The sequence below is a fragment of the Haplochromis burtoni genome, unplaced genomic scaffold (genome assembly GCF_018398535.1).
Source record: "Haplochromis burtoni strain Fernald_Lab_line unplaced genomic scaffold, NCSU_Asbu1 Contig_336, whole genome shotgun sequence".
Classification (NCBI taxonomy): Eukaryota; Metazoa; Chordata; class Actinopteri; order Cichliformes; family Cichlidae; genus Haplochromis; species Haplochromis burtoni.
In genome coordinates, this window is record NW_024582697.1 from 426,097 (window position 1) to 452,692 (window position 26,596).

The 26,596-nt window shown below is 42.1% G+C and overlaps 2 protein-coding genes across 4 annotated transcripts in view; one reads left to right on the forward strand and one right to left on the reverse strand.

Moving 5' to 3' along the window:
- Window positions 1–26,596, reverse strand: part of LOC102296362 (mitochondrial import inner membrane translocase subunit TIM16) — a 112,577-nt gene that overhangs the window by 32,149 nt on the left and 53,832 nt on the right. The gene's annotated exons all lie outside the window — the stretch shown is intronic.
- vasnb (vasorin b) lies at window positions 1,273–26,596 on the forward strand. Of its 2 annotated transcripts, XM_005943995.3 has the most exons (3): window positions 1,273–2,349; window positions 8,644–8,686; window positions 20,309–26,596. In XM_005943995.3, the coding sequence occupies exons 2-3, from the start codon at window positions 8,682–8,684 to the stop codon at window positions 22,380–22,382; spliced, it is 2,079 nt and encodes a 692-aa protein (XP_005944057.1). In that variant the 5' UTR covers window positions 1,273–2,349; window positions 8,644–8,681; the 3' UTR covers window positions 22,383–26,596. The 2 variants fall into 2 exon arrangements, with proteins under 2 accessions (XP_005944057.1, XP_042084555.1); XM_042228621.1 differs by having other exon boundaries at window positions 1,273–8,686.

Consider the following 26,596-nt stretch of genomic DNA (forward strand, 5'->3'; position numbering starts at 1 on the left):
CTACTATTCAAGCAGTGTTTGATGAGACTGGATAATATCTGTTGACAGCAGATATTTGTTACTTTTTAACTAAGAGGCTAGAATATACTTAAAGTCAGAAAAGTTTAAATCATATTATATAAGTAATAAATATTATACAGTTAAATGCTTTATTAGCTTAAGTAGAAATGTAGATTTTGGTAACAAATCCACTAAACAGCCTCAGCCCCAGAACTGAGACTACAGAGGGTAGTTTTAGGAAAGAAGGATTTTAAAGTCTTTAGCTACATACAAATGACACACGAAAAACATAATAACATTTTCAATATTAAGAATTTCCACACATATAATAAAATAATAATAAAGTTATTATTACTAAGAATGTGCATTATGGACTCCTTCAAATAAAAGCTGTGAAAAAAGCAGCATGGTCCTGGTGAGGATGAGGTAATATTTATGATTACTCCAGCTGGTTGCTGCAAGTTGTAAAAACAAAGCATAAAAAATTATGAGAGTCAAATCTGGAGATGCCGGACCAACTCACATGAGCTGAATGACAAATATAAACGATAATACAGCACCAGGGCAGAGGCACTGACTTTGTGAACCTCAAACATATGCACTAAAATGCAGCAGGGTAAGACTTATTTACTCTTTTTTTATTTCTTCCTACCACATGAGACTTAGTTGCGGCAGTGACTCTGGAGCTGCATCTGGCCCATGCGGAACGTGTGTGAAATCATTTCTCTATTCCTGTCATTTACTGTAATGCTTTGCAGATGGAAGCCTGTGCGTTACATGGAGGAAAATGAGCGAGAGAAATTCATGAGCCACAGGCAAAGTGGAGACTGCTATCAAACAGTAAATGGTAAAAAGAAAAAGAAAAGAAAAACGCAAGCATGGCTCAACAAGTGGCTAACTAAAGCACCCGTTGCTCAGAAGATACTTAAAGTTGGGGGTGGTTTAAGGAGACACGTGCAATAGTGTAAGGCTACAGAGAGGTCTACTAGTTGAATAATTCTCTTGTTGGAGTGTCTCTGCCTTCAGCCATGAGGAATTAAACCTGGCTCAAATGATCTTTTACAATTTCTTGCCAACATTAAGAGAAAAAGCAGCAACGTGCTGATAAAAATCAGCCACTGTATGCTTCAGGGATCTGTGTAATTCTGTGACATGAGGCCAAAAGCACACACCGGTGGTGACACAGTTCCAGAGAGCTATCGCCTTACTGCACCTTGTTGGGAAAGGCTGGCATTGAAATAGGCTCCCAGCTGCCAACGGGTAGTTTGTCACTGGAGTTAGGAAGTATTTGATAGCTTTCTCAGCTTGAAGACATCTCCGTCAACGAAAGCAACCATATGAGCTAATGTAAACCGCACGTACACTGCGGAGGCAACTGGCTGTCCCCCATAAGTGAATGAACAGATGAAGCATAAGAACAAATGAAAGAAACAGTTACTAACATATTATTCTCATTTAATGTGAAGTTGAATATGCCATGGATCACTTTTTAACCCCCAGTCCTTTCCATCTGATTAGGCTTTGGCCATTTGTCCGATGGCAACAACTTCAGCTGCTAGACACACTAAAACTATAACTTTCTCCACCTTCTGATCATTGCTAATCTATCTGAATATCCATTCAGATTATCCATGACTTTTGGCTTTCAATCTTTCTAATCAAACCTGTTCTGGTCCACTCTATTTTTAATCTTGCAGGCACTCCCTATTTATGCAGAAGGTTAATTGGGGATCAACTGGTCACTTTGATTGACTGCTCTCACCATTCTCTGTATCCAAGCAAAAACCTGTATCAGTTTGCTTATTTCTTGCAGAGAAAGACACAAACAGTGCTCTGAGGCAAAGTTAATGGTCCCTCAAAGGAAATGCGACTAACTTTTTGTAAAAGTAAATAGTAAGATCAGTAATGTATCTTGCTCAAAACAGGTCACGCAGGTAGGAATTAAGAAATAGTGAGCTGAAAAGAGCCTGGAATTTCTCTCCTTCGCGCTCTGCAAAGCTGCAAGGTGAGATGTTTGTTGCTCTCCGCTCAGCACAGGAGTGCGCCCAACTGCAGCGCGCCTCGCCCCTCCCATTCCTCCGCTTTAAACTCTCCTCTGTGCTCACCAATAAAGCGCTTTTTGTCCAGGGAGTCGGTACTTGAACGCATTCCTTGACGTGGAGGCAGGGGTACCCCTCCAAGGATTTCATGAAGACCGTTCCTTGTAAGTTTCATACGTTCACAGAAAGGTCTCTTTTTGCGAGAACGCACGCAGGGAAACTACCAGGTTTGGAGTTATATCGGTGAAGTGCTCTTCTTGGATAAAGACACAAGCGCTGCGCTTCCAGCTTCACTTTTCCGAAGTTACGGGTAAGAGTTGACTTACTTATTCTTACTTATATTTTAAATGGTAGAGTGAATATTGTTTTGTTTTTTGTGTGTGTATGTGTGTGTGTGTGTGTGTGTTTTAGCTCTAAAACACTTTCGGCATGATCGAGTCCAGCGTAAAGACGCGTGAACAGGGATATATTGACAAACGGGGTTAAGTAAATGATCATTTTAAAAACATCTGAATCGACTGACTGTCAGAATAAAATGAATGTATAACAGAAAAAAAAAACACTCCAGCTGTTTGTCGGCTTTATTTCCTCTTTTAAGCACAAGCTGACAGTGGTACCGAGTTTTTTCTCTCCTGTGACAACTTTCTTAACAAAAACTCGCTCAAATAATTCAACAGACTCGTGTCTGCTTTGCAAAAACGCGTTTTGCTTGTAATGTACAGTGCGTTAAACACGAACCTGTTTCTCCTGTAAATGCACAGCAACTAAGTGGAAATCTGAATTTAATTTTTTTTAAATGGGTTATTTGCATAGATGCGCTGCTGAGTCATTGGATTCAACAGGTTTATTGGAGATGTGGGCTCCATTAATTCTCCAGACAACAAAACGCGAGTTCCTTTATATTTGGAAAGCGCGTAAATAAACCAAACAAACCCAGAAAACAGAAAACGCGAGCGTGTGCGCGGTGCAAAAAGAGCCGCCGGGACGGTAATGAGGCGGGCTGGTGTTGGACCGCAGGACGCCGTGCAGCATGCAAGAGCCGTGCCGAATGTCTACACCGCACCGAGCGGTGTCCACCGCAGAGGACAGCTGTTTTTGGAACCACACAAGGGGACGTCCCACAACACCAAGTTCAGCAGGACAAGAGCGCTGAAACGGCTCCAATACGCACACCACTCGAAGTTGCAAATTCAGTACATTTGGTTATTTTAGCATTTGGACGGTCATTGCTTTCAATGTGAAGCACAAACTGTCGAGGAAGTAAGGGCTATGTTTCATAGGAGCAGCATTATGAAGCATGCGCTGATTAAACCTCAGATTTTGAGTAATTCCGTAGATTAAAACACAACCATGTTTCATTTGTATAACGCCAAAAGCCAGCTGCCAGTAAAAAGCTTACTGAAGCCCCGTTGCAATAGGCTACTAATAATTGGGCTGTCCATCAAATGCTGCTACTGTTATTAAAAGGGATTACATAACTTCATTATTATTTTTAACATTCTGCGCAATTTGACTTTTAGCTGAAGGCATTTCGGTGCAGAGACATAAAAAATGAAACAGTTGCTCAGATGTGCGGAAAGGTAGAAATCTACTGCAAGTGTGCAGCAGAGCAGTGAGCCATGGGGTCACATTCCTGAAAGATTAAATCTCACAGTGATCAAGCCCACCAATAAACCAGCATCCAATCAAGTGACAGGATCAACAGGTTTAGACCAATCTCAGTGTGTCTGTGTCTGAAAATATGATCTCACCTTTCCAAATAATGTGCCAAATTAAACATACTAACATCAATCTCACCAGCGTTCTTTCATCTCTGTTTTATTATATGAATAGTTCCAAATACTCACCTGATCAAAAAAAAAATCGAATCTAATAAATCACAGTATATCTCATCACTTGAATCCTAAATTCAGTCCTCAGATGAGCATCATTTATAAGGCCCACACAAACAGATGCTGCAAATCACCCGATCCATCCCAAGGCCAAATAAGCAGCACAAACTGCCCCAAAAGCCTCTCTATTACCACCAAGTGTTTCCTCACAGACTATAATTACACTACAGGAGAAGCTAATGTGTTTCTGACAGTATAAAATAGTTGTAATCTGTTTATATTAGGCCAACAGAAATTGCAGAGCAGCCACAGGAGACCAATTATCCTCCACTAATGTGGAGAACTTTGAGGATAATGTGTGGAAGAGATGGCAAGACAACAGCGCAACAGACTGTTTGTGGGCACAGCTTGGAATACTACAGAATGCAGAAGTGTGCTTGAATTTTTTAATATGTTAAGTAAGACTAAAAACATGTAGAGACTTGAAGCTTCGTGTTTCAGTGACTGTTAGGCCTAGAAAGTAACTTGTTGACACAACCGTCTCAGTGATGAAAGAAGGGTGATTACAGGAAGAGATAAACAAGGAAGCTGCATGTCTTCTGTGATGTAAAAATTGAAGTCAAAGACTTGCAGTTGTGCACGAGATACATAATAACCTCAGACTGATTATCCGTGCTCCACTTTCCGGTATATTTATTCCCCTTAAGTGTCTGACTGTGGATGGGGAAGCATGACTAAGGCGACCCCTTTGTTCTAGAATCTAATTTATACAATTAAGCACAGGCCTGCTGTCACACCACTGTGACAGTGATGTTGAAACCACAGGACCCATCAAGATCTGGTTACCAACGTTGTGTCAGCCTGTACCTTTATCTGTTATTTTTATTACTTCTGGGTTATTTTTTTTCTTTTACAAAATCAAGGCCAGTGTTTCATTATCTGTGCAAAAGAGCTCGAGAGGGAAAGAGCACTGATGTCTAAATCTGCTGCAGATGATGACTGACAGTTGGTGATCTTTAAGTTTTTTGTTTTGAGACGAGACAAAAAGATGAGCTGGACATCTTACAGTAGCATCTGCTGCCTATAAATCTACTGATTATTATAATGAATAATTCTTTTCTTTCTCCAAACTGTTTAAGAGGGGAAGGATTTATCTTTTTTTTATGCCAATTAGCAGCAGTGGCTGAATCACCCTTCCCTCTGTATCAGAGGGATTAGAGGGTTAAAAGTCAGGTACGTGAGGCGAGGAGGCCTAGGGAAGGGAAGAGTGGAGAGATATGGGGGGTAGAGGTACAAAAGGAGGATAAGAGCGGGGCAGTTACGCAGCGGGGAGGGAAAGGAGAGTCGACAGGACAGAAAGTTGGAGTAAGTGTGCAAATATGTGTGCGTGTGTTTATTTTTCTGGAGAACACGTGAAGCTGGAGTCTCATCGCAATTAGCAAGGAGTCTGTGTGAGCGATTCAAGGAGTGCAAATCCTCCTTCCGGGTGCCCCTTTTCAGGTGCTTCTCAGCAGGGGGTGGGGGGATTCTGCTCTCTGGTTGACAACTAAGAGCCGGAGCTCCTCCGTTATAAGAGGCGTCTTAAATAAAACCCCTGGCTTCAAAGGCCTCAGCCTCAAACATCAATGCTGAACCAGCGGTATGTGGAGGGCAAACCCCAGCCCATACGCCTGCCAAGCTAAATTGAAGAAGAGCTTGCCGATGCATCCAAATGATGCGTTCAGAAGAACCACTTCAAAACCTTGCATAAATAGACACACACATGCAAAGGGATCTGCGGGCTTTGGAGTGCCCCGGATTGAGTGCAAACCCCAAATAACTGCTGTCCTCCGTGTCCATATGTCCACAGAGACACGCAGGCCCACTAAAGTCATATTTCACAGCTTTTCCCTATCTCTTGTTTGAAATGAACCGCTCATGTGATTAACTGCGCTATTTTTTTAACCTTCTCACTTGAGTGGAAAATCTGCAAAGAGGCAAAAAATAAAATCCCCCAAATTCCAGTGGAGTAGAGAGGGAGAGGAGCAGAGCGAGAGAGAGAGAGGCAGATGGAGAGTAACAGAGAGAGAGAGAGGATGAGAAGGAGGATGCTCGTCCCAAGTCACCACAAATTGCTGCATTTCAGTGAACCTATAAAAAAAGGAGAAACGGCTCTTAATCTAAGGTTGTAATTACTTCTGGCCAGCACTGTAATTAGGAAATGAGCCCTAAACCAGATTTTACTGGGCAAGAGCAAAAGCAAGGGCAAATGCACACGCGCACACAAGCACAGGGCTAAATTATTTGCCGCCAAATGAAAATTTAGGGTATTAATAACAAACTTTGACACAAAGCATTAAGTTTAATGTCAGTTGTTAATGTTTCACTAAGAAGTGCATGTACCTTTGGGTTAGTGTTCGTCTGCTCACAGCTGGGTCACCAAGTGTGTGAGACCATAGAAAGTGGTCACTCACACTTTCATGTAAGTGTGTGTCGCTTACAAGGTGACACGTACGCACACAGTTGCTCTCTTTCATCGCACCAGACAGTGCTTTAGTCCGCCGGGTCCCCTTTTCCTTAAGGTCTATTTACACGGCTACCAGCAGACACAGATAGTGTTGTTATCTGGCGCTGTCCACCCTGATAAAGAGCCAGAAGCCTGAGCCTTACTCAGAAACATCTGAGCATGCATGCACATATGCCTGAAGACGATCGTGCATCAGCCTGCATGAACCGAAAGGCAGTTGTGACAGTGACAAATCTGTATCAATGACAAGTCGCAACTTGTCACTGGTACAGATTTACCCAAGAAGAAGCTTCCAAGAGTGTCACATTAAATGCCAGCCATCCAAGTAAAAGGATGATTACTCCACAACAAAACGGTTCCAGTGTTATTGTCAAGCTGCTCAGCTCCCTCCTGTCGTACGAGAGTTTAAACCAGATGGGAAGGAGAAGAGAGGGAGGGAGAAAGAAAGAGAGAGAAGGAGAAACAGAGGCGACGAGGGTGAGGTGATATTTATGTTGAACAGATGAACACAGAGGAAGGAAGAAAATTACAGTGGAGAGAAAAGCTAAAACGTATCAGTGCTCCCAAAAAAGGAAAGAGGGAGTCAGAGAGAGATTGAATATCAAAGTAAGCCAATAATAGCGAAAAGAGAGAAAATAAGAGGTACAAAGCAGGTTAAAAGATACTACAAATGTTTTGGTAGCATGCAGTCTGCACTAATTAAAGACCGAATGTCTTTGAGACAATAGTGGAAGAGATTGTTTAAGCTATTAAGGGAAACCAAGACCAGGACACTGTTGTTAGCAGTTTAGTCTTTTGCAGTCATGTAAGACGTTTAGCGGTAAAAGACAATTTGTATCTATTTTAGGGTGTCTAGTTCCACTTTGAAAGCAAAAACATTTACAGTTCAGCTGAAGGACTGTCTGAGAGCGAGATACAGTGACCTCGGGTAACAGATCCGTGGGTTGTGTCAGCAGAAAGGAGTCCCCGTAGTTAACTTAGCAGCCACTCATGCAAGAAGCGCTCGCTCAGCCACTGCTGGATTTACCTGTGCGAATGTATGCAAATCACAGGAAAAAACACCCACTGACCGCACACGTACGTTCACAAAAAAGCTTCTGTGCAGCAGTCCCACAGACAAATAAACACATGGATGCAGAGCGCAGCACGGGCCTCAACACAGGTCAGCGTGCCAAAGCCAGCCCTGCAGTGCAACAGGTTATTTTCAGATATAAACACTACACCCTTGACATGAAGGAAGCATGTGGCTGCTCAGAGATATGCTACACGCAAAGTGAAGTCAGGTTTCAGGAGTCACACAAGCCAGGTATAACACGTGGTTTTGTAGTCACTCTGTTTTTCGCATCCACAGACTGTGACTCAGAGCTTAGATATATGAAAAATGGCTGCTTAGCGGGAACTTTCTGGAAGAGTCAGGCCGGTTTATGCTCCGCGGACAGATATACAATGCTGTACAGTACACAGAGAAAGAATAGGCATGCTGTGTTTCTTAGGTAATTATCTCAGAAACCATTTTAGAACAGCATTATATCAATGAAAAAGAAAAAAAAACAACAGTTTGCCAATAGAAAAGAATGTTGAAAGTGCTTTTGGCTAAATGCCTCTCACAAATAAAACATCCATCAGGCACTCTTTAGGTTTTTCCCCAAACCAACTAATGTTTATGATCCTGTAATCACATTCAGAAATAACATCTGATACCAGATAATAGTCACAGAAAGCAGCACGAACATGAACGCACGCACAAATTGTGCTGTGGTTATGGCTAAAGCAATGTTCACCATTAAGAAAGAAATGAAGAAAGCGCGGTCAGCTTTTGCCAGCTGATATCATAAAATGAAAAGCTGTTCTTGGCTTACAGTGGAAAGCCTAATTTTGCTCTGAAATAGAAATAAAAACCATTTGATTGAATGACAACATACTGCACAATTCTGCGTACAGTACACAACTGCAGTTTATGGCAGATGGACCGATACTACAGTCCATCTGTAGTAGGAGATGATGGAGAAAGAGTGGTCGGCCCGCATTCTTCCTCTGGCACTCCATCATTTTCGTGTTGTTGCCACACGGCTCTGCCATTGCTCGGCGTGCTCCCACACTCGGGTGGAATTTACCCAATTAACAGGAAAAAAACTTCCTGTTTCACTTATGTGCTTTTGACAAGACATGAAAGGGGGCTGGATTCCAAATAAGTAGAAAAGAGGCACTCAGAAAAATATTGCAACACCTCTCTGGCTTGTTTTTACAGCTCTTGTGTTCCTTACAGGGAAAGAAGACCTGAAGAAGAATAGTGGAAGCATCTTCATGGGGTGAGTTTTAATTATATCTGAAAGATGTGGTCGTTTTACTTGATACCAAGGTGCAAAGATAGCTTAAGTTATTATACAAGAAGAAAAAGTAGACAGAAAAGTAATGTAGTAGTTTTGGCACGGGCTAAATAATACAGCCCTGTGAATATTTGCACCAAGAAACCCAAACGGCACGCAGTTGGCGGTCTTTACCATGTTAACCATAACACTCTGCTCCCTCAATGGGATCCTTTCACACAGCTCTGAGCCTCTTAACAAGACTGGCAGGAGAACAAGAGCGCCTCTCTTAGCACACACGGCATTTAATAGATACAGTGAGGCTGTGTAGAGTTTTAGACAGAGGGAGAAGGAAAGGGGGGAATGGAGGAAGTTTGAAGTTACCGGTCTGGTTGCTGGAGAAAAAGGTAGAATAATGACCCTGTGTTTGTTGAAAACATTTTCTTAGTAACCTACATGGTTTCTGCTGTTTTGGCATTACTTTCAAATCCCCTCAAAGTCTGGTGACACCATCGTGATGATATTCCAACAATAATCTTAAAGTATTGCACATGAAAAAGAAGAATATCTGTTTTATCATTTAAAAGTTTTTGTCCTGATCAGTGGAGTCACCCCTCTCAGGAAATCCAGATATAAACAGACAAAAAATGAACACAATCCTGTCGGTATGCAGTCTATCAAAAACAATGAGCGCTAAACTTCAGACTGGCCATTAGAATAGTCAATCTGCAGCTTTTTAATGTGTTGCTGTATCAAGAGTCTAGTCGGCTTGTCTTGTTTTACTGTCTGACAGAGCAGGATTCACCTACACGCTCCTTCCGACCTCTCATTCTCCATCCAGCCTGTGTTGTGCTAGTTCTCAATGAGCTGTAACAGGAACTGTGTGGGCTTGTAAAGATACACACACACACACACACACACACACACACACACACACACACACACACACACAGGATATGGCATAGCCTTGAGCATCTGGACGCACATCGCTACTTTCACTAATTGCTCCCCCACCTCGTCCATCTCAGGGAAAACAGAGATGAGCCGAGAAGATTGGTGAAACTGAGTTCTTCTCCTGCTGCTTTTGGCTTGTAGAACATGCAGACATTCCTCAGGTCGAGGTTTCGGCTCGCTCGCTGTAAATTATTTGCTATGCAGTCAATGCTTCAGTGTTAAAACACACACTGACTCCATTAATGCCATGATCCTGAAGTTTTAACATCAACACTGCCTTTGACTGCAGCATACGCTGACATCCTGCATGCTTGTTTTTCCTGCCTTTTTCTTAAGCATTTACTGTAACACTACACACGTCTAGCCACACCTACACGCTCCTCAATACGAGGTAAAATATGGGTGTACGCACATAACGAGGCGCTGAATTCAAGCCAAATGTCTGGGTGTGAGCAGTCTCTGCTGGCTCTGTGCTTTCAATGTCCAGAAATGCCACAAGTCAGTGCACTCTTGACACCGCGGCAAGAGTCACTTAATATTGTTAATATTTTTACCTAAAAGCAAACATGTAAGAGCAAACAAAGGTGTTCCGGGATATTTATATACCGTGACTCAACCATACGTATAGCCAGATCACACACACGTGTGAGCAAACACTTACACAGGTAAGCATTGTTCCCTATGTTACAGGTCAGCTCAGGAATCTGCTTGACTCACTTAATGACTAGCCTGAACGACTGTGTCGATGAGAACAAGTAAACTGCTCTCAATGTAGACAAATTGCTACGATAACAAAGAACCATTTATGTCTTCTCTCTTTTACTGAATGTTGGGTCTTCTCTGGCTTTGACTAACCGAACACAGACCTACAGAAACACACATCTTTTATACCAAATGCCAAGATATGGGTCAGAAATCACACTCTAATCTGAATGTGAACCATCCACTGGTTTCTACTTATTTCTCTTTGACATACAAATGAGATCAGCTGATTTATTTTCACATTATAAGAGGTATACTGTACACTGATTTTGATGGCCTTCTATACAATCCATCATTTAAGATAGATTGCAGCATTCGGCAGAAATGTATCCTGAATTGTGCATACTGACAGCCTCTAGGGAAAAGCAGGCTAAAGGCTCACTTATTTACACCTCCTCTGCTGTCATTACCCTCCTCGTCTCCCCTCCTTCATCTTGTTTAAGTGTTAGGAAAAGCACACCTGCTGTGGGCAGCCTGCTGAGTTGTGGGTCACTGTTGATGTCTTAATAGACTGTTGCTGAATGAGGTCTTTACAGTCTCTAACATGGCAGAGCTCACCTGTTTAATCAGCTGTTGGCACAGGTAGCGTAGCATGTCAGTGTGGTGATAAAATGCTGGCTCACAGCATCCTATTGTGTATCTGTGGATTTTTTTAAATTTAATTTCCAGACATTGCAGTGGAGATTATGAAGTAATAATTGAGAGGAATGATATTGAATGGGGGGGCTGGTTCTCTAGCAAATTATGAAAAGGATTACATAGTTAATGAACTCAGATTTCCAAGAGACCAGTTTGAATACCCTTAAAAAACACTGGTTGTAATTTCTTAATAAACAAGTCACAGGGCACCTGAGGCTACGGAGGAAAGGCATGTCAACCTTGGGGGTTGGGAAAACTGTGCCGCCTGACTGTTGATTTGCCAGCCAGGCTCCCCAGCGCTGGCGCGGTGCCGACACAGGCAGCAGTTTCACAATAAATTCCTTTGTGACATCGTAATCAGCACCGACGATCTCCAGTTCACATTTATCTTGTGTGTGTGGCACATGTCTAAGTTGTTTTTTTGTTTTGTTTTTTTAAAAGGAAAAGACTGCAGGGAAGAATAACTAGAAAAATAACAAACGGTAACTTGTGGAAAAGGTAGGGGTGTGGGGTTAGGGCCCAGAAAAACAGGTATGGTGCCTGCCTCCGAGTGATGTTTCTGATACAGAAGAAAAAGCAGGACAGCTGCACTACTGCCACTATCTTTACGTAACAAAGAATTAATAATACTGACAAGTGAACGTGATTCAATCTGCCACTCACTCGACAGCAGAGACTACCAAATCAGCGGCTTAGCTCAAAGCTAAAATAGACAATTTATCAGTAATTCACTCGGCTCTTTTCCCATCGCCTCTCTCATTTTCTATATTGTCATAGTTGAGCAGTTAGAGAAGGCAAACTCCCTTTTAAGATGTAGCTTAAATACCAAATAAGACCTGTTATCTCTTTGACCTCTGTACATCTCATTGAGAGAAATGTCCTGTAGTGCTCATCTTGTTGTATTATTGCAGACAGGTGAAAGATGTGTTGACACAGTCAAATGATAAAACTGTCATGTGCTGATCAGGTGTGAGTTTAAATGTATATTTCCAAGTCTGCATGCTGAACGTAGTCTAAATCCTAAACTGCATTTTTATTAAAGAAGCTGATATTTACCTGTCACCACTACTGCTCCCCTTAAGCTTCTGTTTACCATCCCCATTACTTTAGCCCGGAGCTCTCATTAGTCTAATGAGCATGTAGGCTGCTACATAGCAGCCATGAGGCCTCCCAGGGCTGTTGTGGCAAGTGGAGAAGACATGCCTTCATCAGATTCCAGTTGTGTTCCTGTCAGCGACATGAACAAACCTGAGGGAAGCAAAAGGGGCAAACAGAGGAGCAAGTAGAGTGCGGGGCGCAAAAATCACAAGGCTGAGACGGGGAATTTCAGAGATATTTGTGTGACGTGTTAAACAAGAGCACCTTCTGTTATAATGCTGTATTTGTGTGTGTGTGTGTGTGTGTGTGTGTGTGTGTGTGTGTGTGTGTGTGTGTGTGTGTGTGTGTGTGTGTGTGTGTGTGTGTGTCAGGGGGGGGTTAGAGTAGATACTCAGATAAACAGTAGCAGCTACAACGGTTCAAACAATAAGAAGAAAGATGACACAGACAGGCGGATGGATAATATACGAGCGCTTCGTCAGTACGTGTGGCTTTGTTTGTCTAACAAGGATTGCCAGCCTGTCAGTCAGTCTGACCTGGAGGCACTCATAATCCTGCTTTGTGCCTGAATCATACAAACAGGATAAAGATGAAAACAGTGTCAACAGCTGTCCACAAAGTAGGACCATACCCTGATCTTTTAATAAAAGCAAAGCTTAAGAGTGGTTTATGTTAATTCTGGCCTATGCTTTAGTTTCCTGGTAAGTCTCCTTTAAAGTGATTTGTACTATGGAAAAAAAATGCAGGCTGGCTGGTTTCAGGTAGATAAAGGTCATAGTGGCCAGGGGACAAACTAGCATTTGTCATACCGGAGTCAAATGAATGCTACTGGAGCAGACAGAGTGTCAAAGTGTGCACATTATTTTAGGCTCACTGATAGAACAGGTCCACCCAGTCGCTTTAAACCGCAAAACTTAACACACATGCAACACACAGACGCACCGTCCTGTTATGTCAGGTGTTTTGAGGACTGTCAATAGAAGTCATTCTGAATCACCACCTGCTGTCAGTCACAGCTTGCTTTGGGTGTTTCTACCACACACACTCCACAGATGTGTGGACAACTGCAAACAGGGTCAGCGTGCCAGAAAGCACAATGAAGTTTTGATTCTGGGTAGAGGCGTGGTTAGTCATACGCAGGATATGAAGGCACAAGCCCAGACTTGGAGAAAGTCCAGTTTTTTGTGACACAAGGATGTCATATTTACTGTTTCCTGGTGATTTAGTACTCTTGGACTCAGGCAGTGACTTCTTCAATGGTGTGGTTTGCTGTTGTGTCTGACTGAAAAGACCAACAGAGAAAAGACCAAGGGAGCAAGAAACACTGCAGGAGTAAACACCAAGGAGAAATAACAAAACAGATCAAAGCACAGGTTGTTGTTGGTGAACTGAAATCTGCTGTATCTGTGTAATGTGAGTATCCCATGGTGAAGATATCAGATAGATGCGTATGTGAGACCTCTGACTGTCTGTCTGTCCCCAAAGGTCACAGGGCAGGGTGCGCTGATGAGAGACTGGCGTCAAAGTCGAGACAAAACAAGTGGACCCTGTGTCTGAGACACAGAATAAGAAGATAATAGAAGACACAGCCTCCGTCAGTGCATCCTGTGTCTCCTCTCATGTGAGCTTTTATGAAAACAAAATTGGGTCTAGCGTCTACTACACCATCAGTCATATCCTATAGCAATAAAACAAAAGGAAATGGCCCACATTTCCTTTTGGAACTCGTAGTAGCTGACCTCTATGCTCTAAAGCTCAGAGGAGGCACAACTAGATTGCACACATGCTGCTGCAGAGATCCAGCTCGTCTGGTTTTGGCTGCCTGGCTGCCCACCTCTGCTTGTTTCCTTTCCCCTCTCGCCTCCGCTTAGGTAGGAGTGCGCAGCCGGTAAAGGCTGGAAGTTTGGCGCAGGTAACAACATTTACTCAGACACACTCCTGAGGTTTTGGGTTTCATGCTGCCCTGGAGGAGGAGAGAAAACACCTGTTGTGAAGATGAGGACTTGTAAGGCTCAGGTAGACACGGGTGTAACTGGAGCTGGGTGTGTACCTGTGTCGAACAAGGCCTTTTATCTATGCTGTCTGGGCCAGAGTTACAACAGACAACAACAGAATAGCAAGAGAAGTGGAAACAGAGTCTGACCTCTGACCACCAGGAGACACTCTATGCTTCATTGGCTCATTGGTTTTATTGTTCCATGGACTGATGCTATATGACCAGATGAATGGAAGAAATACTGTTTGGCTTTCAGACTCTTCTGTGCTAGCATTTGCTGTCTTTATTTATATAGCATCTTTAGTTTTCTTTCTTCTGCCACTGGAGTCAGTGGCGGGCCACTATTATTCTCATATTCAGCTTCACACATTCTCATTGTTGGACTCTGCTAGAATAGCTTTGCATGATTCATAGATGAAAATAATCCGTAATTATCTTATACTGACCCTTGTAGCCATGTGTAATATAACCTAAAAAATGTAATGGTTTGTAAATGACAGAAAATAGGCTTGAAGTTGGTGTCGTGTTTATGCACAAATTGTTTTGCCTATATATCAAGGATGCTGCAATGAGTATAAATTTTTCCTACCAGTGCTTAGAGCCCTGGTTTTAACATAATTTGATCTGAAGTTGCCACACCACCTAAGCCCTGCTGAACTGGCCACGCTGGCCTCCTCTGTCTCCCTTGCAGCTGTATTTTGCAACTTCATTCTTAGCACATTAAAACAGATGTGTTACACCGAAATCCAAAATGTAACTCCTCAAACACAGAGCTGCCCCACAGCGCTGAAGATATACACAGTTTTATGTGAGTGTTACTATTCTACTACCCTCCCATTCACCCCTGGACTGTATATTATTGCTCTCTTTCAAGTTCTCCAGCTGTAGGCTCTAATTATTGCTTCACATTGTCGTAATATGCAGGCACGTTTCGACCTATAAATCCGCAGATGAAAAGAGCCGCCTTTAACACCGATATTGAAGCGGCTAGTTGAGATATAAATCACAGTATGGAATGCTTCAAGTGTAGAAAGTTGAGAAAAGTGCATCATTGGTCTGTTATTAGGAAGCGGACCAACTACAACCTGCCTGTTTATGAAAACATCAGCCCCATCATTCAGCACTAGCAGAAGCAGATGTACAATGGGTGAGTTAATTCCCTTTTTTCTTGTGGTAAGGCTGAAATCAGTAGGAAGCTTTGTTTGTAAAACTGCTACAGAGCCCAACCCCCTCCGTACCACTACAAAGCACAGCAGTGATACTGTGGCTTCAAGAGGAGTATTACCAGTGACAAACTCAGTAAAACGATCATTCTTCTCTTGTTTCACATTCCCCTCCCTTCCGCCTGGCGTGTTTGTTTTCTGTCTTCTTGATTGACCTTGATGTAAGTGCTGCATTAGCAGAGCATATTTTGGAATGTGATCTGTCTTTTTAACAAAGTTACGACTGGCTTCACTTAGATTTTAATGCAGCTGAGCCTTGATCTTAAGAGACACCTAATCCTTTCTTGCCTCGTTACAATTTTACCATTATTTGCGCTGACAGCACACAATGATGAAAGAAAACAGCCAATGGCTTTTGTGTAAGCAGAAAATCTTGCTATCCTGTTATGATCCTAAAACCTCTGAGCATCCCCTCACTGAGCGTTGATGACATCAAGTGCTGCGCTCCTCGTGCCACCGTAAAAATGTGTTTTCTTATCTACCATAGTTCAACAGGTACAACCAGCATCAAAGTGACAAACAAAAAACGTGTTGGCTTATAAACAAATATTTCCTGCATTTCACACATACTGGCAGTCTTGCGTTAACATAGCTGACATTGTTTGAATTCATACTTTAAGCTTTGTGTTTCTGGTGTCTGAACAGATGTTTTCATGTCTCTCCAGAGCTACATTACATGCAATCTTGTCATCATCAAATATTCTACATAAGTGTTTTTTTCCCCCCCTTCAGCTTCATTTCTAATTATCTCTTGACCCCTTTGTCACGTTGATGGATAGCCCCACAGGATTGTGGATAACAACATCCATCTGGGACACTGCTGACAGTGGAAAGGGACAAGAACATGAGTGTGTTTGGAGTGTGTGGACTTTTGCCTTCTCATAGATGGAAAAGCTGCAAAAACATAGAGGGAAAAGATTGACACTGGAAAGGATTATTATGTATGACTAGTATGAATTCGAGTATGAACCAGCTATAATAAGTTAGCTCAGCTTGCAGAAATAGTAAATATTATATTAGGGCACCGCAGAGCCAGCAGGCCTGTGCATACCTACGTAGATGATACTCTAATGTGCATACCACAAGCATTGTTCCCTTAAAAGATAAGGAACTTTTTTATTGGAAGCCTACGCTCTGCATTGAGCAGCCTTATCCTCTTACAGTAACTTGGCATGTTGCTCTCTGACCCGGCTTGCCAAATTATGCACAATGACGTGTGACCAGCCTAAACTCATACACACCACAACTTTCTTGTTGCCTTCATTACCCCTCAGTGTTGGCCTTCGGCTCTAAAGATAAAAACTCTTGACACTCATCCAGCCAGGATTTAATTGTTGAAGCCCACTTCAAAGCCAGGCCTTATTCACCCTGGTGCCCCTGCTGACAGAAACCCGCTCTCGTCTTCACTGCTGCTTGTGTTTTCTTTTCTTCCTTATCTTGAAAAGAAAGAAAAACCTGGATAAGAAGTGAGAGGGGGGAGAGGGGAAAATGCTTTTGTTCCTTCCGTTGATTTTTCTTTCTAAGGCTCTTAGGCAATGCTTTCCCCACTATTATTACGCAAAGATGTTCCCAAAGTCTGTTTTTTCTTTTGTGTGTGTGTGTGTGCTTTCCTCTTACTGTTTCAGGCTCTTGGGTGATACTGTGTATTAATCAGCCAACATGTCTTCTTCTAGTATGGACCAGAAACCTGAACTCATGCATAAAAACCCCACAGAAGTAAGCACGATTATCGCGTGACAGACAGACAAGGTCACATTAATTCAATCCATTGTCGGTTCATAAACCTAAAATAAGCTTCCTTACTTTTTCAAACTCACCGGCTGTCTGTCTCAGAAATATCTCAAATGCACAGGGGAGAGAAAAGGAAATTACAACTCAAGGAGAGAGAAAGAAGGCTAAAAGGGAGGGGGGAGGGCCATTCCTCAAAATTTTAATCTCTCTTTCAGCCCTCCACCTCCACTCACAGGAGGCAGTCAGTACCAGAGCATATTGGATCAATGCTGCACTGACGCCACAACTGCACCTTATCTTAACCTCCGATCTGCATAAGCCACACATTTGAAGGGAAAGAAAGCAGGCAAATCTAAACTATCAAGCTACAGTTTATCTGTGATCTGGCTATATTCGCTGGGTAAATCCCTCCCCATCCACCTCCACCACAGTTTCTCCTCCATTGGGTTATCAGATGTGCCTGGCCCACTTTGGAATGAGGCACACTCAAATAAACACGTTGCCCCGGGGAGCTACGGTAGAATCGCCACGATGAGTTTCTAAGAAAAATATTCACAGTTTTATCTGCATAGCTTACTCTTCTCTCAAAGCTGCCTTGATGTTGTTGTATATTCTGGCAGCAGACCCCTATACCCGTGTCTGGCCCTGATATATTGTAACAAAGTGAAGTTCCGCTATGTCCAGAAGAAATAAGAACATTTTTTTGGACAACTTCTAACACTCAATATACTTTTTCTACATTTTGAAGAAGGTTAAAATAACGTGTGTGTACCCTCTCTAATACACACGCGATATCATGGCCTGAAACTAAAATGCAGCACCCGGCACAGTGATGCTATGAAAACCTGAAACCATCTGCATGCATTCCAGCTGTTGTTTGATTCTCCCTATCCTCTTTATCTCCTGTTTATCTTCCCAAATCCTTTTATTTTTCCTTGCTCTACACACATATGCAGCACAGCAGCTACACTTTCTTTTCCCCCTTTTTCATCAATGCATCCATAATTTCTGAGCCTGGTCTCAAAAAATGAGTCTCCAAGACTATATCTGGCCTTTGGAGTTGTGACTCAAGTATTTGTTGAGTAGAATATGAATTTCTGAACAGGTGAAAATAAACTGTACATATCACCTGTTTCAGTGAGTGTGTGTATTTAGTCATAGTCGCCAGCAAGCTTATGTCATGATTGCTTTCAGCACGAGATTTTCCAGCACAGAAGGCGTCTAACTTTCCGCATGGCTGACAAAGCTGGACAGTGTTTCCATCCTGTTAGCAGGTGCAGACTCTAAAAACCCGCTAGCTGTTTTGCTTAATAAACATGTAAGGTTTGAGCAGGTTCATGTCATTAACATTTGGCTGAACAGAACAATAGTTCTGCCTTGTTGGAAAGAGTTGGCAGTGGGAGCTCAAGCCTATGCCATAGTTGCTTTTAGTTTATACACTGGAGAAGGAAAATAAGAGATGGGGAACTCTTTCCAAGGAGGGTGCAATTTCAAGGAGGAGCGGAAAGAAAAGTATGCCAAAAGGGAAGGAAAATAAATGCCATAGCTGTGGTGTGATGAGATGATACTCGCCCTTCCTCTGGCTCACTGATGTAGCTGCCTTGATCTCCTCTCCAAGTTCAGACATTGGATACAATGACTTTTTTTGTGCATGTTTTATTAAAAAGTGAAAAGAAAGACCAGAGCATGATATTGAAAAGTTCTTAAAATTTACATCTACTCTTTTGCCACAGTAACATTTACCGGGCCTAAAACTTCTACTTTGTATTAATGAAACAGCAAAACATGGCTAATGATGCCTACTGCATGAGTCAATTAAGGAAAACAACAACAACACTTGATTTTAAACCCTGTATTTAATCATAAATAGTACAAAGACAACAAATGCTGAACCTGTACCAGAGATTATGGAATTTTTATACTATTTATTTAATTTAAAGGAGATATTTTTCACATATTAACATGCAAGTTTGGGAAAAAAAGAAAAAAAAAGAATAGAATCAAAAAATAAAACACACAATAATTTATTTGGCTATTTTGGTGAAATGAGGAGTGACCCCAGTTAAGCAGTGTAAGAACAGTGTTTGTGTAGTGCAAATAACAACTGCATCATTTAAAGCCCTAAAACCACTTTTTCAAGTAACTAAAATTAAATAGTGATATTAAATAAAGTTGACTGCTAAAATCATCAAAGGTGGATAGTGTTGCCTCGTTCTCCAAGGCTGTCTGACTTCTCTATTTCCATTCAGTCCTCTATGCCTCTTCACATCCCTCTTCTCCTTTGAGTTCTTTCAAGCACTGTGTTGACACTTCCAGTGTATTTGTTTTAAGGCCTGGGCTCATTTTGGCTTTGAATCACTGTAATATATCTTATTGATGTTCTACTCTCATCATCAGCAGAACTCCTCCTTCAAACCCAGTTGGAAATGTTTATTAGACATATATAACTAGCTGGCAGGCTGTGTATCAACAACACGGGAAGTGTGAGTCATTTACATCTATGGCCAATTCTTCACAATCGGGTGTAGTGTGGCATACATTATACACACAGACACACAAAGGTGACATGGTTATATTAAACTGAAGATACTCAGGCATGGATTTAATTGTTCAAAGGACATTCGGCTGTTTCACTGGCTCGTGAGAAACAGAGAAACACACTTTGTTGCAGACAAATAGCGTGTGGTTGACAGGCTTCAGTGCCAGTCATTAGCATAGGGAGGACTGTTAACTTTAATCCCACAGAGTGTACGGTGCTGTGTTGGCAGTCTAGATCCAAATTTAAAACTGTGAGATCACTGCATATATCTTGCTGCACAGACTATTACATAGGCAATGTCTTTTAGCCAGAAAAGTGTGGCAGGGTGCCATTATGTCAGCTTTTCACAGAGTATGGCATCAGGCTCGAGACTGAGGTCATGGACACAGCCCTATTGTTTGACCACCTTTGATCACTGGCTGCACATAGGTAAAGCCTTTGATAGTAATCTGGCTTCATGAAATTCAGTAAAGAGCACGCTGTGAATCAATAACTCACTCAAGCCAATTTGGAAAATCTCTGTTGTTCTACATGCCCTTAAATGTATGTGACTGATGACAAAGGCCATAAAATGTTTATATACTGCTGTTGTATCCTATTTACCGGTCAGTATTTATTCTTTATTACTATGAATGTTTATACAGTTGACTAATAGGTTTTTTTTTTATGTTATCTTGTTTCAGGCTGAGCATGGAGAGAGTCAGCACCATGAAGATCTTTCACATTCCTGTGATCCCCTTTGTGTTTCTCCTCATCCTTCCTGATGGCATCTTTTCTAGCGAATGCCCAGTAGGTTGCAGCTGTTCTTCAGGATCCATTTTTTGTTTCCAAAGACGTTCCTCTACCATGCCAAAGGGAGTGGACCCAGTCACAAAAAGCCTCTACCTGTTTTCCAATGGGATTGAAGGCTTGACAGCTGAGGACTTTAATGGACTACAGAACCTGGACATGCTGGATCTCAGTCAAAATAAACTAACCCATCTTCCCAATCGGGTGTTTGAACCTCTGATTTCTTTGCGAAACCTGGACTTGTCATCCAACCAGATCACTCACATTTCAGAGGAATGCTTCCACGGTATGAAACTGCTTGAGCGTCTTTATTTATATAGTAATCACATCAAGACTATCCACCCTGCAGCCTTTAATGGCTTGGAGCACCTAATTGAACTCAAACTGCAGGGGAACCAGTTGACATCCCTTCCAACCCTATCAATGTCTCATCTGCTGTTGCTGGACCTTCGCTTTAATACTTTACCCACTTTGGGTCCTTCAGACCTTCAGACCCCAAACCTCGAGTCACTCAAATTGGGAGGTGTGGGGCTTACCAGTCTGAATGAGGAGCTCATAACTGGTCTGAAGAATCTCCATGAATTGGACATCTCAGAAAACAAACTCGAGTCTTTTCCCTCAGTGCTTAAAGAGACCCCAGGGCTGATTCACCTTAGCCTGGCTGGAAACCCAATGGGTCCTGTTAAGGTTCAGGACCTGCAAAACCTTGGGGAGCTGCAGGAGTTGGACATAAGCAGCCTCAGTCTGCAGGGCCTCCCTGAAGAGTTCTCCCAGCTATTCCCCCACCTCAGAAAGCTCACACTTGCACAAAATCCCTTCAACTGCCTCTGCAACTTAGCATGGTTCCCGAGATGGCTCAGAACCCAGAGCATCACCCTTGAGAAAACAGAGGAGACCCGCTGCCATTTCCCACCTATCAATGCTGGAAAGGTATTAGAAAGACTGGATCATAGAGATTTTGGCTGTCCTACCACAACCACTGTCACCACTAGTACTGTAAAAACAACTACCACCCAGCCTGCTCTAGTCACTACCTTCCCAACAACTACTAAGGTAATTCCCGCTCCTCGGGCCAGTGACAACCCCACTGAAAAAGAAGGTGATTCTCCGGACCCCCCTGTTCCTGCGTCCCCCAGTAGCAGCATAAACCCAGACGAGGAGAATTTCTGTCCCTCTCACAACTGTCTGAATGGGGGTACTTGTCATTTGGACCAACGTGGTCAGGTAAAGTGCACCTGTCCACCTGGTACCTCTGGCATGTACTGTGAAATCCAAAACCATCACCCACCTTCACCACCTGATGCAGAACCCCACATACCAACTGTCACTGCAGACACACTCGACATCAGCTTGCGTGAGATAACCGGAACTTCTGTCCTCCTGGACTTTCATCGCTACACTGAAAAGCAGCCTAACATCCATGGAATCCGTTTAACCTACCGCAATCTCTCTGGACCAGATCGCAGACAAATTCAATTCAATCTCCCTCCAACCTTGCTGGAGTACACACTTAACGGCCTGAATCCTAACTCCACCTACATGGTGTGTGCCAGTCCATTAAGGTCCCCCAATGGCATAGACAGCGTCTGCACTGAGGTCCATACAGCCCCTCGAATCCTTAGAGGCACTATTCCACTGGTTGAGGATCCAAAGCTAACCAAAATGCTGGCCCCTGCAATTGTGATCCTGCTACTTCTTATACTGATAGCAGTAGCAGTGGGAGTGGTATGCTATCTTCGCAGGAAGAGGACCAAGGGCAACCTAGACCTTGACTGTGATCCCTCCCAGCTAGAGTTGGATGGAGTTAAAGCTGGCTTAGACAATGGGCCCCTGCCTCAAAAGCAGTTGCAACTTATGATCCCAGAACCTGCTGTTCAGAGTGGAAATCAGGAATATGAGGTTTTACTACTACAGGATCACTGTATGTCAAATAACAACATATCTTTACATAAGCCTTCCTGCTTTTGACAACTGCCTTTTTCACTACTCTAATCCCAATGAGGATTTTTAAATGTTCAACTTTGCCCTCCTAAGTAAAAAAAAGAAAAAGAAAAAAGGAGCAGCTACTGCCGTTGTGAAAGTGGACAACAAAGTGTCAGCTGACCAACCAGGAAACAGGAAGATGGACATATATTGAACTTCCTGGTTATTTCGTTGTCTAAGCAGACGTTAAACAAGTTCAGAATTTGCTTTTGGACTTCAAAAAGCATAAAATGTGCTTTTCACTCCATTTAAAGGCTGCATATTTGCTTGAATGCAGTCAGGCCCCATGGTGTGATATGATGCTGGAACTCGTGTTTTTTTTGTCATTGACTGAAAACAGGGTTAAGAGACAGAATCACCTCATGCTCTCCTTTATCTGTCCATAAAGGGGTGTGGACTAAAATGGGGTTGTGCTGCCTTTCCCGATCACACCAGCCCAACTAAAACAGTCAGCAATTTTTTTTTGCTGAGTGTAACTCATCAGTACTACCCCACAACGGGATCAGTGCTTGCTTGCTGTGAATGACCTTTAAGACACTAAATGAAGTTGTGCAAAGAAAAAACTGATGCCTTTATTGTTTTATCTGGCTCTAAGACTTTGTTATGTATGTTTGTCATGCTTTTTTTTTTTTTATATCTGTGACTATTATTTTTTAAAAATTGTGCAACATTGTGACTGTTAACAGCCCTCAGCACCCTCCTCCCCACCTCTTGTGACTAACAGACAAAACAGCAGATTAAAATCTTTGAAGATTAAAACTCATTGGTACCAGTAAAGTCAATCAAAGAGCTTTGCCCCCAGAATATCAGACAGTCTAAGTAGATGTGAGTCTGGACAGAGTCGAGACTAAATCCCCCTTCTCCATACTGGAGCCCTCAGCCTGCTTTGCCACCACAAAGAGAGGAGGTAAGCAGGATTAGAAAAAGTACAGAGGGGAGCAGTTGACATATCCCCCTCTGTTTCACAGGTAATTACAGTAAAACACTTGACAATACGCAGCAAAACTTCGGATACCTTATTTATGGTTTATAGTCACCGTTTTATCCCTCAACCAAAATACACTTAAAACATACTAACCGGCCTGGCTGACAAAAAGTAAAGCAAACAGTGGATGTGTATTGTGTTTCCCTTGATTAAAAAATAGCCTGCATGTAACGCTATGCACAATTTCTCTTTGGCAAGCAGGATCCCGGTTTTGCTCATTCGTACTAAACGAGACTATGAACAGGCACAAGCCAGAATGCAGCTAACAGAGTGTTTATATTGTTGTGAGACTAGCAGAGATCCACTGCATGACTGCTATTATTACAGACAGGTCAGTAAGCTCCAAAGCAAATTAATGAGAGGTGCATGAGGGGGTGCAGGTGCGTGTATGTGTGGATGCGTATGTGTGTGTGTGTGTGTATGTGTGTGTGCAGATCTGTCATCATCAGCGATAATGCAAGCACATGTTCTGTCTTGCACAAACACCTGTATCAGTTAACCCCTTTATGTGCCCACATGCCTGCGGAGGTACTTAAGCAACTCCACTTAAAGGCAAACACACCAAAGACACCTCTGTGAATGTCTGTAAAGTTACCTAAAGTATTTCCAGTGTACAGCTAACAACTCTATGCTAACGTAAGCGTCTGGAGAACCCACGATCATGTGATAAAACTGGAATATTTTTTTCTGTAAAATAGAAAATATTGAAGATCACCACAAGTATTTTCGATGTGATTGTTAATTTTTCCCTGTTTACTTTGGGAAACCCTTTGCTATTATGTGTTGTTTATTTTTTACTCTGTGAACATCTTTGTACAAGTGGAAAAAGTGATATCATTAAATGAATATCCAAAAATACAAATCATCCTTTTTGTATTTCTTTCTATACATTTTTGCTGGTGTTTTATTATTCTTAATGGTCTATAGCTGCCTTAACATTTACAATCAGTCTATGCCACCTTATTGGCAAACAACACTTAGCGTGTGCCTGCCAACTTTTTGTTGCCATTGTCATTCACCAATCGTATTCCTAGCTATATGGCCACTAGTATTATTAAATTAAAAGAAGCTCTGCTTGTTTTATGATCACACTTTTGCTTCAGTCTGAACACAAGTAGAGTGGCTACAGCAATACAAACACCACAAAGTGCCACTCCTGTCATCTAAGTCTCTGCTGTAATATTCAGAGTGAGGATTTTGCATAAGCACGTCAAAATGTAATTGGATCAGCACTTCAGGTGCAGCTTGGTGTGGAGAATTTTTAATCACACTTTGAGCATCAGTAATCCAAGTATTATTGTTATTAGCTTTTTGATTATTAAGTAGTACCATCACCATCCCTTTATGAACACCATTTTCATCTTCTACTTCCAGCAGGATAAAGAACCATGTCACAAAGCTCATATTATGTCAGAATGGTCTTGAACATGACAGTACGTTCACTATAATTAAACCCATAGGGCACCATTGGGAATAGGTAGAACAGGAAAGCTATTCTATAATGTAAACACAGAGCAATATAGATGGCAACATAGTGAATCTATGATTTAAAAAGGATTTAATGCAGTTCTAAAGACAAAAGGCAGTAAAACCTAGTATTAAGACGTACCTAATAAAATGGCTGGTGATCACAGACATATTATGTAGGTTCAGCCTCAGTCACATAGACCTAGAGACCTATCAGAGACCCCCTATAACAACCTCTGGTCACAACCTGTTGGTGAGTGGTTGCGGGCTGTTGCTAGGTGAAATGGTCACATAGAGGAGATCATTCGTCCTCAAAGTAAAGGTTGCGCTCAGAGTGGGGCACAACCTTACTGGTTTGTATTTCACATTTTCAAGTTTCAGTACAGCTTGGTGTGTGTTTGCGAGTCAAGTCGGTGAATACTGTACATTCCTAGTACAGCGTTCTGGCAATGAACAAGGCGACTGCAACGAGCTTTTTTGTGCAGCACCCTCTTTGTTACCAATTTCACCAGACATCAACTACTTCAAACTGAACTGGAAAAATGTGTTTTTCATCATTCAGTTTTGGCAATATCTTTGACATCTTTCACTCTAGTCTACATGTCAAAGCGTCGTTGAACAAGATACTGAACTCTGAGTCCATTTACCATTTAGAGAAAAACTGACTTCAAGGTCAGACGTTTGAAGAAGCTCTCTCTGTTATGTCTTTGGTAGAGCATTTGTTTCAGGTTAAAAACTAGATTGGGTAATAAGGTGAATCCTGTTTTTTTTAACTTAGTACTGGCAGATATCTCAAACCAGGGTATCTGTATCGGATAGTAAGTGGAAAAACATTGACCGTGCAACCCCTTCTACAAACTATTGAATTCTGTCTGCTGAATCCAGCCATAATCCACTACCCAAAACAAACGTTTATAACTGTTTAATGTCGTCTTTCAGTGCACGAGAGGTCTTGTAATTCTTCCTTGCCAGCAGTGTGCTGAAGGCAAAATGGAAATAAAGATTATGATTGAAAACAGGCAGAGGAAGGTAATAAATGGATTTAACCATTATGACTGACTCACTAAATAAGTAAGCGTTGTTTGCTAACCCGTACAATAAACAGAACTGCCCACCCATGTGTTTTATAGGTAGGATGTTGGTATGGGGATTGATGCAGGATGCAAGCACACACCCCCACACCCACAAACAAAAGCAAACTGGCCCATAGCTGTGAGCGGTTGGTCCCACGCTAACAACACAAACACATAAAACAGCACCACTCCTGTCATGCAGGCACTATTATATCAATTTGCTCAGATGGCACAAACTTCCTGGTGAAAAAAAACAGAGGAAATAATGCAGGAACCTAGAGGTTAGTGGGTTTTAACTGTTTTTTGTCCTTTTAAAGCAGTTTTAGCCACCATGTTTTTTTGAGGTTCTCAATATTTATCCAAACTGCTATAGACACACTTTTTTTTAAGGTGTAAAGGGACTTACCGTCTTTTGTACAAATAATTATTACTGTATATGTGCAAGCTGCAGTGACTCAAGGTTTGAGAATTGGATATGTAAGTAAATAGGAAGAGGTGGAACAAAGGAAGTTTCTGTGTGTGGGTTCTCTCCTTTCCTACTGTAGAACAGTTCCTCTTTTTTCCCCCTGGCTTTAAAGGAAATCTGGTTCCTGGACAAGAGCCAGTTTTGACACTCACTCAGCCCACCCTGCTCAGTGGTCCCTACTGTAGTTTTGTAATTTCAAGAGACTCTT